Source organism: Purpureocillium lilacinum, assembly GCF_023168085.1.
Source record: "Purpureocillium lilacinum CBS 284.36 DNA, scaffold_4, whole genome shotgun sequence".
Lineage (NCBI taxonomy): Eukaryota > Fungi > Ascomycota > Sordariomycetes > Hypocreales > Ophiocordycipitaceae > Purpureocillium > Purpureocillium lilacinum.
Genome location: NW_027072114.1, coordinates 3,132,505 through 3,147,090, shown reverse-complemented (window position 1 = coordinate 3,147,090; position 14,586 = coordinate 3,132,505). Strand labels below are relative to the sequence as shown.

At 60.0% G+C, this 14,586-nt stretch overlaps 3 protein-coding genes across 3 annotated transcripts; 1 reads left to right on the top strand and 2 right to left on the bottom strand.

Moving 5' to 3' along the window:
• Window positions 1-913: 913 nt before the first annotated feature.
• Window positions 914-2,761, top strand: PLICBS_006115 (DNA-binding transcription factor yap1; the record flags this gene model as incomplete). The annotated part of the gene is made up of 1 exon (XM_065600864.1): window positions 914-2,761. One exon carries the CDS (start codon window positions 914-916, stop codon window positions 2,759-2,761), a length of 1,848 nt encoding a protein of 615 aa, XP_065456936.1.
• Window positions 2,762-4,326: 1,565 nt separating this feature from the next.
• PLICBS_006114 (uncharacterized protein) lies at window positions 4,327-6,486 on the bottom strand (the record flags this gene model as incomplete). Its single annotated transcript, XM_018319869.2, has 7 exons — window positions 4,327-4,828; window positions 4,880-5,331; window positions 5,425-5,580; window positions 5,634-5,838; window positions 5,909-6,020; window positions 6,129-6,251; window positions 6,444-6,486. 7 exons carry the CDS (start codon window positions 6,484-6,486, stop codon window positions 4,327-4,329), a joined length of 1,593 nt encoding a protein of 530 aa, XP_018182343.2.
• Window positions 6,487-12,018: 5,532 nt separating this feature from the next.
• On the bottom strand, window positions 12,019-13,446 carry PLICBS_006113 (uncharacterized protein; the record flags this gene model as incomplete). The annotated part of the gene is made up of 1 exon (XM_018319868.2): window positions 12,019-13,446. One exon carries the CDS (start codon window positions 13,444-13,446, stop codon window positions 12,019-12,021), a length of 1,428 nt encoding a protein of 475 aa, XP_018182342.2.
• Between the last annotated feature and the right edge of the window lie 1,140 nt (window positions 13,447-14,586).

Here is a 14,586-nt window from a genome sequence, read left to right as displayed (position 1 = left end):
CCGCCGAGAGCGATGCACCGGAGCCGATGGGGCCAATCGCGGCTCGCCGCGCCCGCTGGGGCCAGCTCTCTGGACAGGCGCTGGGCGCTGAGCCTCTGTGTCCTGCGCCGGGACGGGTGAAATGCCCTGGGTGAAGACGGACGGGCGCCTGGGTAGGTACGTACCGCCCGATCCTGCGACCGTTGAGCAGCTCACGTTGCTGCACTGTCTGCCCCGCCGTTCCGGGCTCGTACTTACGCGCATTCTGCGCATTTGCACCAGCTTACAAATGCACCTTCGCTCTCATACCATCGCCATCCTCCCTTCCCGCCCGCTGCTCCCCCGCCACAGGCTCCCTGACTGCTGGAACCGTGACTTTTGGCTCCTTCCACGGCTCACGGACAACCGACCCCTGGAGTGCCGTTTTACCGCTCGACTGGTGGCGGAACCGACTAGAAGCCGTCTGCCGTCCTCTTCTTTGTGACTCAGGCACCAACTTTTCTCCCTCCTGCATCGTCTCGCCTTCCCGCCAGCGCCGCCCATCACCCGCTGGCCCAGGACCCTGAAGTGCGTCAGCGCACCGTCGCCTCCCCCCAACCCCGTCCTCGCCCCCGGATCACCCGTCGCGTCTCTGTCGACGATTTTTCATTTTGCCATCCTTTGTTCCGCAGCAGCGTCTTGTTGCTGTGCTGCTCGACCATCAAGCGCCCGTCCGTCGGCTTGGGCGGCGTGACAAATCCCCAGCATCCCTCGTCCCACTGTTCACGCACCGCCGCCCGTCCTGTCGTTGGCGCCCTGCCGTGACGACATTGCCACTTCACCCGTCCAGCGCCGCGCATCGACCTTATTGCTGTCCCGCCTCCTGCGACCGTCTGGATTGCCATTTTGATTACTACTTCCCGGCCGCTTTCGCCTCCCACGGCAAATCGCACATATGGCTTCGACCGGCGATGGAGGCGGCTCGCTGCCGCCAAACTTCTTCCTGACCCCGCACCAGCAGAACCTGCTCTTCGCTGCTCTCAACGCCAACAATCCGCAAAAGTCGGCCGCTTCGACCACGAATGGTGGTCTCTCGCTGTCGCCCAATTCCTTCAAGGGCTCCCCCATGCAGAACCTGGATAATGGCGGCTTCCAGGAGAGCCCCTACCTGGACAACTACGACTACGACTTTGGCGACTCGAGCTTCGACTTTTCCTTTGCTGGCGGCGACCAGGCTCAGATGATTGGAGACGTGCCTGGCACCGTCAGGACCGATTCAACCGAGAACGAATCCAATGAGAAGAGAAGCCATCCGGATGACGAAGAGGGTGATGCCAGCCCCGGCAACGACTCCAAGCGTCGCGAGAGCACGGACAAGGCCCCCAAGAAGCCCGGCCGCAAGCCACTTACATCGGAGCCCACTTCGGTAAGTCCTGTTGCAGACAACGTCTGGCTTGGTGCCACGTCTAACGTTTCGGCGTCGCAGAAGCGCAAGGCTCAAAACAGAGCAGCGCAGCGCGCTTTCAGGGAGCGCAAGGAGAAGCACCTGAAGGACCTCGAGACCAAGGTGGAGGAGCTGGAGAAGGCGTCGGAAGAAGCAAACCACGAGAACTCCAAGCTGCGAGCGCACGTGGATCGCATCACGTCGGAGCTCAACCAGTACAAGCAGCGGCTCGCCGTCATGTCCAACGTCAAGCAGCCGGTGCCCCGTGAAAAGGTACCCTTCGGAAGCGCGGCCCTCAACAACCTGAGTGATGTTAGCTTCCAGTTTGAGTTCCCCAAGTTCGGCGCCCTCCCTGGCCCGCCGGTCGCCAAACGACCAACGCCGGCGTCGCAGCCAATCAGCCCGCCCCAGAACGGGCAGACGGCCAGCCCCGCCCGCAGCCAGAGTAACGACGGCAGGTCGCCGCAGTCGGCCCAGCAGTCGATGCAGGACGACCTCGCCAAGTTCTCCGGCATCTTCACCCCGTCCATGAGCAGTTCGCACCGGGGTGGGTCAAGGGCGAGCCTGGAGTCGGCACATCTCAGCTTTGGCGGCGCCACGAGCTCCCCTTCGGCCTCGTCCAATTCGAACGCTGGACCGAGCTCGTCGTGTGGGACGTCTCCAGAGCCATCGAACCAGTCCCCCATGGGCTTTAAGCCTCTGGAGACACTGACCACAATTGGCGAGGAGCAGCCGGCCACGTCCAACACCAACCAGCCGTTTGCTCAGTTTGCCAACGTGGACATCGGCAGCCCCAGCTTTGACTGGCTCGCAAATCAAAACGGCGGCCATTTCGACCCTCAGCTTTTTGGTGATTATCGCGAGCCACAGGACAACGTCCTGTCCAACCCCAACCTCGATGACTTCTTCAGCGATGCTTTCAACGCCGACTTCTTCACGCCGTACAATATGCCTGCGACGACGAAGCAGGCGGCGCCGAAGAAGAATCTCATTGACGAAATCGACGCTCAGCAGAACTCACTGGATGATGAGCCGCCAAAGAACAACATGAACTGCAACCAGATTTGGTACGACAGCTTGCCAATAGATGTTGACTCGACTGGATCACTAACACGCAATAACAGGGAGAAATTGCAGGACTGCCCCAAGGCGCAGAATGGCGAGTTCGACTTGGACGGTCTCTGCTCGGAGCTTACCAAGAAGGCCAAGTGCTCGGGCAGCGGCCCGGTGGTGGGCGAGAAGGACTTTGACACCATCCTCAAGAAGTACATGGGCAAAGACGTGTCCACCGACTGCGTGGCCAACTCCCTGGGCATTTCCGTTACGCAGGAACAGCCTAACGGGGTTTCGATGACCTAAAGCAGTCACGACGCTGCGTATGATGACTGGCTTGACCGGTGTATTCTAAGGGCGGAGTCTTGACGTCTGCTTGGATATTCGGGAGGCAACGGAAAACGATAAGATGGATGACGGCGTTGAAATCATCAGAAGGATGGAACGGGCGCACTGCTCTTGCTTTTTTAGCATTCGCGGGTCTGGGCGGCTTTTTTTGTTCCCAACTATCTGCCGTCCCAATCCGGACCCCTCCCTGCTTTCGACCTCAGTCTACTCACTCTGCAGCCTAGTTCTGGTGAACTAGGGTGTATGAAGGCTGTCGACGTTGTATGCCGCTGGAGTCAACGGTCTGGTAGGCAAGGGGGGTTTTCGTGCTGGTTTTATTGCTTGCGGGAGCATTTCCGGTGTACATCAGGGACCGAGGCCATATACAAGGCGAGCAGTTTGCCATGATCTCCACATGCAGTATACCGAAGGCCCCTCCGCTCGCGACCCCCAGCCGCCGCGACTCGTGCATGCCCCCATGACCATGACCATGACCATGACATCGTGCTGGAACCACGATACCTGCGTCGTGGCCCTCCTGCAGGTCCCACCCACCGCACGCAGGCTCGCTCGCCCAGTCCTTGGCACCACGCGAGAAAGACAAGCGAACGAGCGCGCGCCATGGTTGAGACGTGAGTGCTCGAGCGTGCATGAGCAGCACGCAATGCATGATAAGCCGAACGGTGGTGGCGTCCGCCCGCAGCCTCCGCCGCCGCCGCCGCAAAAGCGACCCCCGGGCCGGCAGGGCAGCGCAGGGACATGGACATGGCAACCTCGGCACCCCTGCCTGGCCCTGTGAAGCACGGGGCTGTTTGCTCCTTTGTGCTGAACGTCCGGGCCTTCGCGGGGTTTCCGGTTCGCGTACGGCGCCTGTTCGCAAAATACGTTTTTGGTACGAGTAGGTATACGCAATGGGGCGGACGTTGATGCCAAGGACACTGAGAGCCGCAAGGGCTACCAAGGGAGCGGGCTACGGTGACCGTGGGTGTGGCTGGCATCCCAGCTTGTGGAGTGGCCGGGAAGAGTGTTAATACCTAGTTATTTACAAATCTACCTACATAAAGGCAAGGTATTGCACGTGGTTATCTGGGTGGTCAAGGGCAGCAATGCGAGACATGCATGGAGACAAACAAGGCTCGCTCAGCACGTCACAAATAATAAGGTACCCTTGCACTGTCAAACCAATGTGTCCATTCGCTGGCCGTGATGGCTGCTCGCGCCCTTGATGCCCGCCAGCAAAGATACTATATGCAGTGTCGCCTTATCCAAAAAAATATGCAGACTCGTCCCAGATCTGCGAAAGCAAAATGCAGCTCGGGCGTGCGGTGCCGAGATTGGCCGTCGCCCCCATCTGTTGTACACGCACCGCTCGGGCCGGTGCTTCTGTCTCCCGCGATGATACCCAGTCGTCGCAGCTATGCTCTCATTACCAGTGTTGAAATCCTGTCGCCCCAGCTCATTCTAGTGGCAGCCGAGCACTTCTTATGTTGGTGCCTCCGTGTGTTAAGCGATCGCCCGCGCCGGTAGTCCTGCGTGAAAATCCACTAGCTGATAACGACTCTCGCACCTTCCTTGCCGAGTACACCTCTTTCTTTAGGTTTCGGGCTGTTGTTGCGTCCCTTCTTGCTCTTCAAGAACCCAAACATGCCACCAGAGCCTTCGTTCTTGGGATCTGCCGCAGCAGCGGCGGCATCGGTCGGCAGTGTGGCATCCTGGCGTGCGAGCTCTGACCAGCTGCCGCCGCCATCCAGAGTTACTTGGACGCCGCCTGTTGGGCTTGCAATGCGGTTGCTAGTCGGGGGGAGCTGACGAGATAGGTATTGGCTCTGATATTGCGGGGGTGGCGGGGCAGGTCTTGAAGGCCGGCTCTGGTTGCTGCTGTCGAGACTAGAACCACGATCCAGCGGTGGCGCCTGGAAGCTCTGGTTTCCGTCGGTTCTCGCAGGCATGGGTGTTGCCGTGTCGGTCGTGAGCGCTTGCGGTCCATTGTTAACCTGCTCAGTCTGGCCAGGACCCCCAGCAAGACCTTGCGTTGCCTCCGTAATCCTGAAGCTAGAGTCAGCTGCGGTTCCTAGACGGCTTAGGTTGGGGACGCACTTCTTGTATGCGGCAACTGTGTAGTCAAATGGCCGAAAGTCCTTCTCGATCATCCGATACAGCTCGTCTTCTCGGATCTCCTGGTCCGTCGCATCCTCTTTTAACCGCTCGCGAGGCTTTTGTCTCCGAGCACGAGCCTCAAGGGGTGCCTCCTCCAGCAGAAGCTCTTCCAGATCGTAGGTAGCATCGAAGTTGGTCTTGTCAGACGAAGGGACGAAGATCGGCTCTATACGCTTCTGTTCCAACAGATCGAAGTCAAATTCCCTGAAGAAATCGTTGTAAATGAAGCTTTCCCACGTGGACCCGAGTCGAGTCTGTGGATTGGGATCCAGAGCGGCGCGGATGGCGTAAAGGCAGGTCAGCGAGACCGGCGGTTGTGTGACTGGGTATTTGGGGAATGTCGTCAAGATCTGTTGGCTCAGCGTTGATTCGCTGTTACCGTCGAACGGACGCTGCACACAGTTAGTGCACGGGGTCCCTCACTGCCCAACAGGAGCAGACGGAATGTCGAGCTGCTCCGGGGGCCGAGACTCTCTCTTACGCACCTTGTTATAGATGCACTCGTAGAACAGCACGCCTAGGGACCACCAGTCTGCCCGGACGTCGTAGCCTTTCCCTGAGTACACCTCCGGGGCCAGATATGCCAGAGTCCCAGACTTGCTGGTGAGGATTCTTCCCGGGATGATATCCGATGCGACATTCTGCAAACATAAGCGGGTGCACGATAAGAAAGCCGGGATGCCGAGGTGCTTACAAAGTCGGTCAAGTGGACATGACCGTCTGCGTCGAGGAGAACGTTGTCGGGCTTGACATCGCGGTGGATGATGCCCTGGCCGTGAATATACCGCAGCGCGCAGCCGAGCTCGGCAATCCAGAAGCGAACAGCCTCCTCTGTGAAAGTCTTTCTCGAAATGTGAAATCGGAGATCGCCGCCGCTCATGAGATCAACCACAAGGTACCTGTAACACAAGTTTCAGCCGTCGCCAACTTCGACGTCGCTCGCAGGGGGCGGAAGCGGGAGAGGCGCACATGTACTCGATATCTTGGAAGCTGTATCGCAAGTTGCAAATGAAAGGATGGTTGACGTATTCGAGCATCCGCCGTTCGCGGATGATGTTGCGCACGCTCTCGGATTTGACGACTGGTTCGCCTCGCATCAGTACTACATACACTCGGCAGGGACTCGTGCGCCGAGGAGCAATCGGGCAGCTGCCTTCCACGAGACCCAAGCGGTGTCATTATGGCATACCTTCATCTTTGCGGATGTACTTCAGCGCGAACGACAAGTTGGTGTCCTTGCGCTCGACGATGCGGACTTTGCCAAAAGCACCGCGACCGACGACTCTCAACAGGCGGAAGTGATTGAGATTTACTGGATGAAGAGCCGAACATTAGCATTCTGATCGTGTCGCACAGCCCGTCCGGAGGTGGGGCCCGAGGGAGGGGACGATGGCTCGCGACAAATGCACGTGCGGGTTTATCGTGAAGACATCGGAGATGCGTTCGAACCCCGAGTGTCCAAGCCAGCCCACGTCGCGCGAAGTAACGAGCGAGTGATACGTACCTTCACCTGTGAGGTCGACGGGTTTTCCTTGACCGTTGCCCATGATCTCGACGGCAAGAGGCGCTGGGCGAAATGGGGGGATTCTATCGCAAATAGAGGCCAAGAAGCATGCTGGTCAACGAGCCGGGTGGGTTGGCGGGGTTGTTCGCTTTTTACAGAAGTCGCAGGGAGGGCAATCCGTTCCGTTTCGTCTCCCAAGCCGGGGGGCGCTCGCGGGGTGCGTGAACAGCGTACGGGGGCAGAGGCAGCACGCTGGAGTTGCACGACGTCGCCGACAGTGCGAGAGGGGCTGGAGGCCCAGGCAGGCGGTCGAGTCCGGGCGTGGGATCCTCGGCGACGGACGCAGCGCAATTGCGCAGCGAGTCGAGCACCTGAGACCGACGACGGTCGCTGAGCAGAGTGGACGCGGCGCGGGAGGCAGTCCGGCGTGGTCGGAGGCAGGGCGGAGAGACGCAAGTCGAGGACGGCGAGAGGCGAGGTGGAGGATGACGACGATGCTGGCGCGCGGCGAGAGAGGACCAAAGGTTGGCGATTAGCGACCTTGGCAGGGTCAGGCAGATGTAGGTACTTGGTGGACGCTGCTGCTGCTGCTGCTGCTCCAGCCAAGGCAATTTAGTGCTCGAAGGAAAACGGGGCCAGCTAAAGGCAAAGTTGAAGGAGAGAGACCCGAGTTAATGAGGCCGGGTCCGGGACTGGGAGATTTGCCGTGCAGGGCCCTGAGGGAAAGGGCAGCAGGGGGGCCGGTTGATGAGACGGACGGGGTGGCTCGTGTCAGTCCGGGTGTCTGGAGGGCGGGCGGACAGGCGGGCGCGGGCTACTGCCGTGGCTGCTGCGAGTGCCTCTACGGAGTACCCAACTTGCAGGTTCTGACGGTCGACGACGGGCTGCGGAGGAGATGAGGTGCAGCTGCAGGAGTCAGGACGCAAGATTCAGGCCCAGGCCGGCTGGCACTCGGAATGCAGGGCGGCGGGCGTGGAGGAAGACGGCGCGGGCGATTGATGCGTGACGGGACGGGGATGGATCCGTGGACAGCCAAGGTAACGTATTTAACGACGTAGGTCCTCGAAGGTGAGGGAGGAGGTCGACCAGGCCGGGACGGAGGCGTGGGCAGACGGACGGTAGAGGCAATGGAGGACGGAGGCGAGACCAGAGGCAGGTTCCAGGTAGGGAACTATCCTCCGTACCCTCCACTCCCACTCGTCGCGGGATTACCTACCGTACCTTGCCTACGGATACGGTGGGCGGAACATAGATGGGCCAGGCGCCGCAGTGGTGGGCAGTGGTGGGCAGTGGTGGGCAATGGCGGGCAGTGGTGGGCAATGGCGGGCAATGGTGGGCAATGGGCTTGGGCAGTGGCGGTAAAGGGCTGCTGCTGCCGTCGGTGCACCAACTGGACCCGGACCAAAACCAAACAAACCTCCATCCCGCCCAGTCGGTCTTCCATGGGTGTTGGGGAACCGCTGTTGGCGGCTCCGTCTCCGTCATCCAGCCCACTCGCTCACTGGAGTGCCAGGGCCGCCGCTTTGGTCCATGCCATGGATCAATTGCCCGCGCAGCGCAGGGCCCCCTCACTGTTGCGTTGCTGGCGTGCCTGAGGCGTGGCGGCCGCTCGCCGCCTTGAGCATCGAGGCCGCCGCCGCCCACCCCGTCGCTGGCGTCGGCGCTGGCGCATCCACATGCACCTCGTTCGCTCCCTGGCTCGCCGCCAGTCCGCGTGGGCAGCTGCACCGAAACTCGGCGCCGCATCTCGACGTCGACTAGAACCTGGGAAGCCACTTCCAGCACCACCACCACCACTCGCACTCACGCATGCACGCTCGCACGCACGCAACCCACCCCCCCTGGCAGCGCCAGGCGGCGTGGCCAGGCCCCCCCATGCCCCCGGGCGGGCCAGCCACTGCGCGCCTCGCCTTGCCTTGGAAGACGCCGCCGAACAGGGAGGGACCCACGCTCCCACGCGAGAGGGGCGTGGCCCACCGCTTGGGCTGTCCTCCTTTGGTGGTGTCGCCGCTGGTGCAGAAGGTACTGGGGTGGTGGGAATCTGGAGGGTCGGTTGCGCGATCCAGCCAGCTGCTCTGCCATGAGGCGGCCGTCCGCCAGCTTTCCCGTCTCGTCACAAGCCCGTTGGTCCACGGCCATGCCGCTGCAAAACCCTATCTCCAGCGACTCGGTGGCAGAGAGCCACAGTTCCAGTTAGTCCCGCGATCTGTATCCTCTCCTTGTCAGCCGGCTCACGTGGCCAGCCCTCTGTGTTGGTTCGGCCACTCTGGAGCCCACCCCCCGCCGAATCTACGAGTAATGGCGCCGCGCTCCGGTTCGAGTACGGCGGACACGACGCACTCCGTAACTTACAGTGCCTCAGCGCGGTTTTATTCCGATCCTGGAAACCTGCTGTGCAAACGCGGCCCGTGTGTCCTGCGCGCGTGGAGATCTGCGTCATGGCTGGACCCTGAACCGGTCGGCCACTGTCTCGAGGCCAGCGATAAGGTCTTGGTCATGGTAGCCTAAGAGACCCATTACTCAAGCGTCAGCGGCGTGCGTGGTCGGTCCGGCATATGATGTGCATGGCACGCAAATCCATCGAGTGTTTTGCCGCAACATCAAGATGGCAGCACCTCTCACCGTCCGGCGAGCCTGCCCGCCACATTTCCACATGCCGCGGCAAGTCCTCGTTTTCGCGGCGACAAACTGATCAGTGATAGTGCTCAGCACTTGTCCCGTCCGGCCTGCCGGAGCAGCGGGCATCTGTGGAGTTGTGGGCTTCGGGGTGGCCGGAGCGGTCTGGGCGGTGGCTTGGTCCAGGGATCCAGTCAAGACGGCGCATGTGGAGATGACGGCAAACATGCGCTACGAGCCTACGAGCACAAACGTCCCGAAACCGCGGAGTCAATGGCCAGCTTACGACTTTGCGGTCTTGCTAGAGACTGGCTGTTGACTCCTGCGGTCGTCGGAACCGCGTCGCTCGGTCGTCACGTCGCGTCGTCGCAACGCAGTATTGCTTCACTCAACGTTCGGCTGCGTAACGACCGGAAGACCTCCCCAGTACCGCGCGGCAAGCCGTCGACTTGTCTTTTCTGTCCGCCGTCTGTTACCCCTGCAGCCCCTATAACTGCGGCGGAGACGGCATATTTCTTTTGTGGTCAGCGTCAAGCCTCAGCCAGGCTCACTTGCATGCAGCACTGATATGGCGGGCGATCGTTGTGTCAGCGCCGATGCTGTTCTTGCTTGTGGCTGCATGTCATCCCTCACGAGCGCATCAACTAACAGAGCCATGGTCAGCCGCCGGTTATCGGCATCTGAGGAAGGGTTGGGGGATGAGGCCAGGGTCAAGCCTTGGCTTGTCGAAGACGACAGATTGTTTGGCTCGACAATCAGTGTGCGAGGCAACGAATCTTGCTCAAGTCCAGGGTGACCGTGGTGGCAAACAAAGGGTCAGAAGCTCAGCCGTCGATCTGGGGTCAATCAGGTGGATGCCACGCGAAGATGGCATCAACTGCCATCGCTGAAGAAGGGAACGCCCGGGGTCCGTTCACAAGCTCGAACAGCAACTCTGGTTCGTGGCGTATAACTCCTCTCGTGTATATTCGTGAACGCAGCGCCGGTTGTGGGCGACCTGATCCGTGCTCGCGACACCAGAGGGATGCCTACCAAAGTCTAGCTAACGATGTGGTGTCGTCGTCGTTATCGCATGAGGTGGCTTGTCCTGTCGTTGTCGAGGTTGTTCGTTGTACACGTCGAGTAACACAGGCTGCCGCCGCCGTGATGTGCCCCCGGGCGTCGCAGACGAGGCCAGGAAGCCACAGCTGGCGAGTCTCCGTATGCCCCTCGGCCGCCTGGGACGTCCGGGTTCAGACGCAATCCCTGCTGGCCCACGTGTAGCGCCGATCCCCGTTGGCCAAATGACCCCAAGGACCCTCACAGGATTCTGAGCGCCTCTGGGAGCTCTTGGATGGATTCGGTACCCTCGCCACTCCGCCTCCCCAATCCCCCGCTGTCGAGGAACCCCTGCTGCCCCCTGTCCATATGCCAGTGTGCTGCGTCACGGGGCTCGTCTCAGCGCCCCGCCGGCGGACCATTGTCGTCGGCGCCGAATTGCGCCCTGTTACTCTAGCCGAACCACTCGTTGATGGCACACGGGCACCAGCATGTGCTGCATTGCTGTCCGCTTTGATAAGCCTGCACGAAGCTCTGGGACAGGGTTACTGCTGATGAATTGGCGCGGAGCCCCTTTCTCCAGACTTGGCTGAAGTCCACGGCAGATTACTTGTCGTTGCGCGAAGGTACGAAGTATGGAGTAGAGCAGGCACGTAGGTATAGGTATTTTGTAGCATCGTGGCCCATTTGGTCGACGTGCCAGCGGCTCTTTCCTCGTGCATGGCGTCTCACAGGGCTGGACGCACCTGCCGTCCGCTCCTATGCAATGCCGACGTCCAATTGGCCAGCAAGGGCCAGTGAGGCAGTCGGCGATGGAGGAAGGTGCTCCTCAAGCTTCGAGCAAGTGAGCCTCATGCCTCCTCCGTGAGCCTCCGTGAGCCGCCCTGGGCCTCCGCGAACGCCTGGTGCCGCCCAGGGCGGGCGTGCAAACGTGCATGTACGACTTACAAACAGGCTGCGACGTGAGGACCCAACGCCACGGCGAATGCATTGGAGCGGTCGCAGCCCGTGGCGCCCTGTCGCCATCAGCCCCTTTTGCTTGTTGGCTCAACCCCCACCACTTCTTCGTCGTCGCATCCCTCAGAGCTTCCAGAGCTTCCAGAACCGTGGCGCCGTCGGCCGCCCGCCACCTGCATCTAGTATTGCTTTCTGCATCCAACCGCCGCAATTGACGGGACGTCCACTCCGTCCATCCGCGACGCATCACCAACCAACGGTCCTCGCCGCGTCGATTCCAGAACGCGGCCACGTCGTCAATGCTGGACTCACCACACGCTGACCGAGACACGGGACCGCCGCGGATACACGGGCGGGGTCGTCTGAGCGCTCTGCCAACATGTCTCACCGGGCCGCGGAACGTCGAAAGCTTAAATCGTCTTTGTCCGTCTAGTGAATGCGTCAAAGGGGCCCAGAACGGAGTACTTACGAGTACAGGCACACGTGAGGTCGTCTGGGGCGGGAGGGTGCAACAAGGGCCGGGCCCAACCCCCTCCCGTACTGATCCAAGGTGCCGTGGCGAAACCAGAAATGCCGATTCGTCCTGCCGATAGGGTCGGTCATCAAAGAGTGTCGATCCCGCGGGAGCCCGCCTGAGCGTCGGGCGGCTTGGGCGGGTGTTTCCGCGAGATTCTGATCGACCCTACGAACACGCATCGACGACTCGCGATCCGCCCGAGACATTGACGCACCAGTTTGAATCAATAGTGTGGCCTTCGCCACAGCTCACCAAGGTGAACGGGCCAACCAACAATCCCCCATTAACGCGATAGCCACCGCGGGGTTGCCGAGGCACCTGTGCCGGTCGAGTCCTGGGGCAGTGGGCCACAATGACAATGACTGAGATCAACAGGCACTCAAAGAGAAGGAGTAAATTGGCTTTCAGCCTATGCCGGTTTCTGGCCAGGCGCCTTTGATTTTCCGCCTATTGTTTCCCCCGATTATGGCCTGGTTTTCTCATGTTCTCCTCGCTCTGGCGCCCCCTCTCCTTGCCTGTGAGTCCGCTAATGAACCACCGCGGCAGGTATTGCGCCAGCTTGTTGCCATTCCCAAGGCCTTCGAATTCGATGATGTAGGCAGACGTGTCGAGGTATCGCTTGGCGAATGCTTCCCAGACTTGCTTCTGGATTGGCGACTCCTGCAGGGGCCTAGGGAAATACGGATCGTTCATCCTAAACGCCTCTATCGCCTGGAGGACGCCCGCCAAGTTCATGGTGATAGGCCGGACTTGGTTGAAATCCAGCACCCACAGGTCGGTGACACGCTGCAGGAAGTCGGGGAACCCTCGTGAAGATGGGCCCGTGTACGCCTGCTCCTCGATGCCAGCAGATTCTCCGACAAGAGCAGGTCCAGGTGCAACCAGCCGGACCCTCGGCCTCGACCCCCCGAGAACAAACTCGATGTCTCTTGCATCTGTCTGGGCGGACCAGTGCATGATTGCAAGAGCCTCTGCCATCCTTCGAGCTATATCTGTTGCGTTGATATCCAAGTCTCGCATGTGATTGAGATGCAGTTTGAAATTCCTCAGTGAGAGAAAGCAGGTGTCGTTGCCATGCATTGATCCCAGATAGGGTCTCACCAAGCAATCCTCATTGGCTTTACTGGACATGGCCAACTCTCGAATATCTCTGCGGCAAAACCTCTGGACTATGGCGAACCGCGTAACCTTGGGTAGAGGCGAGATACGCTCCATGGCCAGCACAGCGCAGGGCGTGTCGCATGTTTCCCTCGCCCCCAGAGCAAGGCGTTTATGCCGCTCCCAGAATAAGGTGTCAGTCTTGGGCACAAAGTAGCCGCAACTCGGGATCTGGAACCGCGTAGAACCATAGAGAGCGAATCTCTGTGCAATCCTCTTGTGCATGCGGTAGTCGTTCCACAAGTCCGATCCATCTTGGTTCTTGGCCAGCTTGAACGCGTACGGCTGCCCTGGCTCGGCGAAGACGGCACCACAGGCACCGACCCCAATTTTTACGTATCCTTCTCGCTCCTGGATAATCTCGTTGCAGGCATCACCTGGGAAGAGGGCCTCGAAACGCGCAGTTACCCGGTCACCGATGGTCAAGAGATCTTTCAGTTTGATGGACGGTTTCACCTCTGATACCCAACACGGTTCCGAGAGAGGGCGGGGGGCCGATGGGGCAGGATGGCAATGAGCGTCGTCTTGGCTCGTCCGTAGCCTGCATGATGTGAGGTCTCGTCGGTTGGTCGCGTGCCGGTCGGCGGGCTCTTCCACTCCGTCAGGGCTTCGCGGGTATCGACTGGGATCGAAGGCGTTGGGCCCGTAGAGAGCTTCCTCGAGGGTCCTGCTCTCTACGGGCGCCCAGTGGACGTGCTTTTCCCTGGACAGTACCATGTCGAACAATGCGAGTCGGCTGGTTAAGTGATGTATTCTCTGATGCAAACCTGGATTCACTGGGCGCAATGTCGCGGGTCAGCCATCTCACGTGCGTATGATGTAGTAGGCAGAGACAGGATGCTGTTATAGGCTTTGCCGCGGCAGAAACGTAAAAGGGAGCCATCGCGGTCAAGGGCAGGCCAATGACGGCAGTAGTCAGCTGCAGATGAAACGGTGCAGCATGGGCGAACTATGAGATGTAGCGAGCATTTTTACGAAAACGCTCGGGCAACAACACTTTGTCGTCGAGCATCCAAGTTCACGAAAACGAGACGTTAGGGCACTGTCGATGCTTGCAGCAGCGCCCATTTATACCACTCTGCCGATTGCCCAACCCTTGGCTCGCCTCGCATCTGGCCACGCCGCTGCTTCCCTCATGCCCCAAAGAGCCCTGTTGTAGCTCAGAGGTGCCATCCCCTCCTCCAGCCGCGTAGGGGTGTTGGCGAAGCGGGCGTCAGCTTCAGAGGGGGTGGCTCCGATCCGATGATGCTGTGCGACGTGGGTGCGCAGGCGGCTCGGCGACGCTGCCGGGCGGTCACATATGACGGAGACGAGGGTCACTGTATGTCTGCGTAACACTTCCCTGGCCGTCGCTGCGGCCCCCAAGACTCCAGGGTTTATGTTATGCATGCGCATTCGGGACAATGCACACGCCCCGTTTCTTCCGTCCAACGACGTGGGTGATGGTAGTGGTCAGCGATCCGCGGAACTCCAAATTTCTTTACGCCGTACCCCAGGACAGTGCTTCACAAAGATATGCGGAACCGAGGATTTTGAGATTTTAGTGTCTGCTGGAGTTTGGACGCCTTGTGGAAAGTGCATGCATGTACCTCCGTAGATAAGAGTGTTGAACTGTTGATATGCAGAGTCCAGACATCGCGCAAGTGACAGCATTTAGGACTTAACCTAAACTACACAAATGGAGGGACCAGGGAGGCAGAGGGGCGCAGTATATGAAGTGAATGCATCTAAAACGCATTTCAGGGCGCCACTCTTGACAGACTCTAATTACATTCCTGACTGGGAAATGGCCCATCAGTGGTGAGCTAGAATGGTGGTCGTCGGCGTGCTGGCGATGGCGCTGCATCATCATTCATG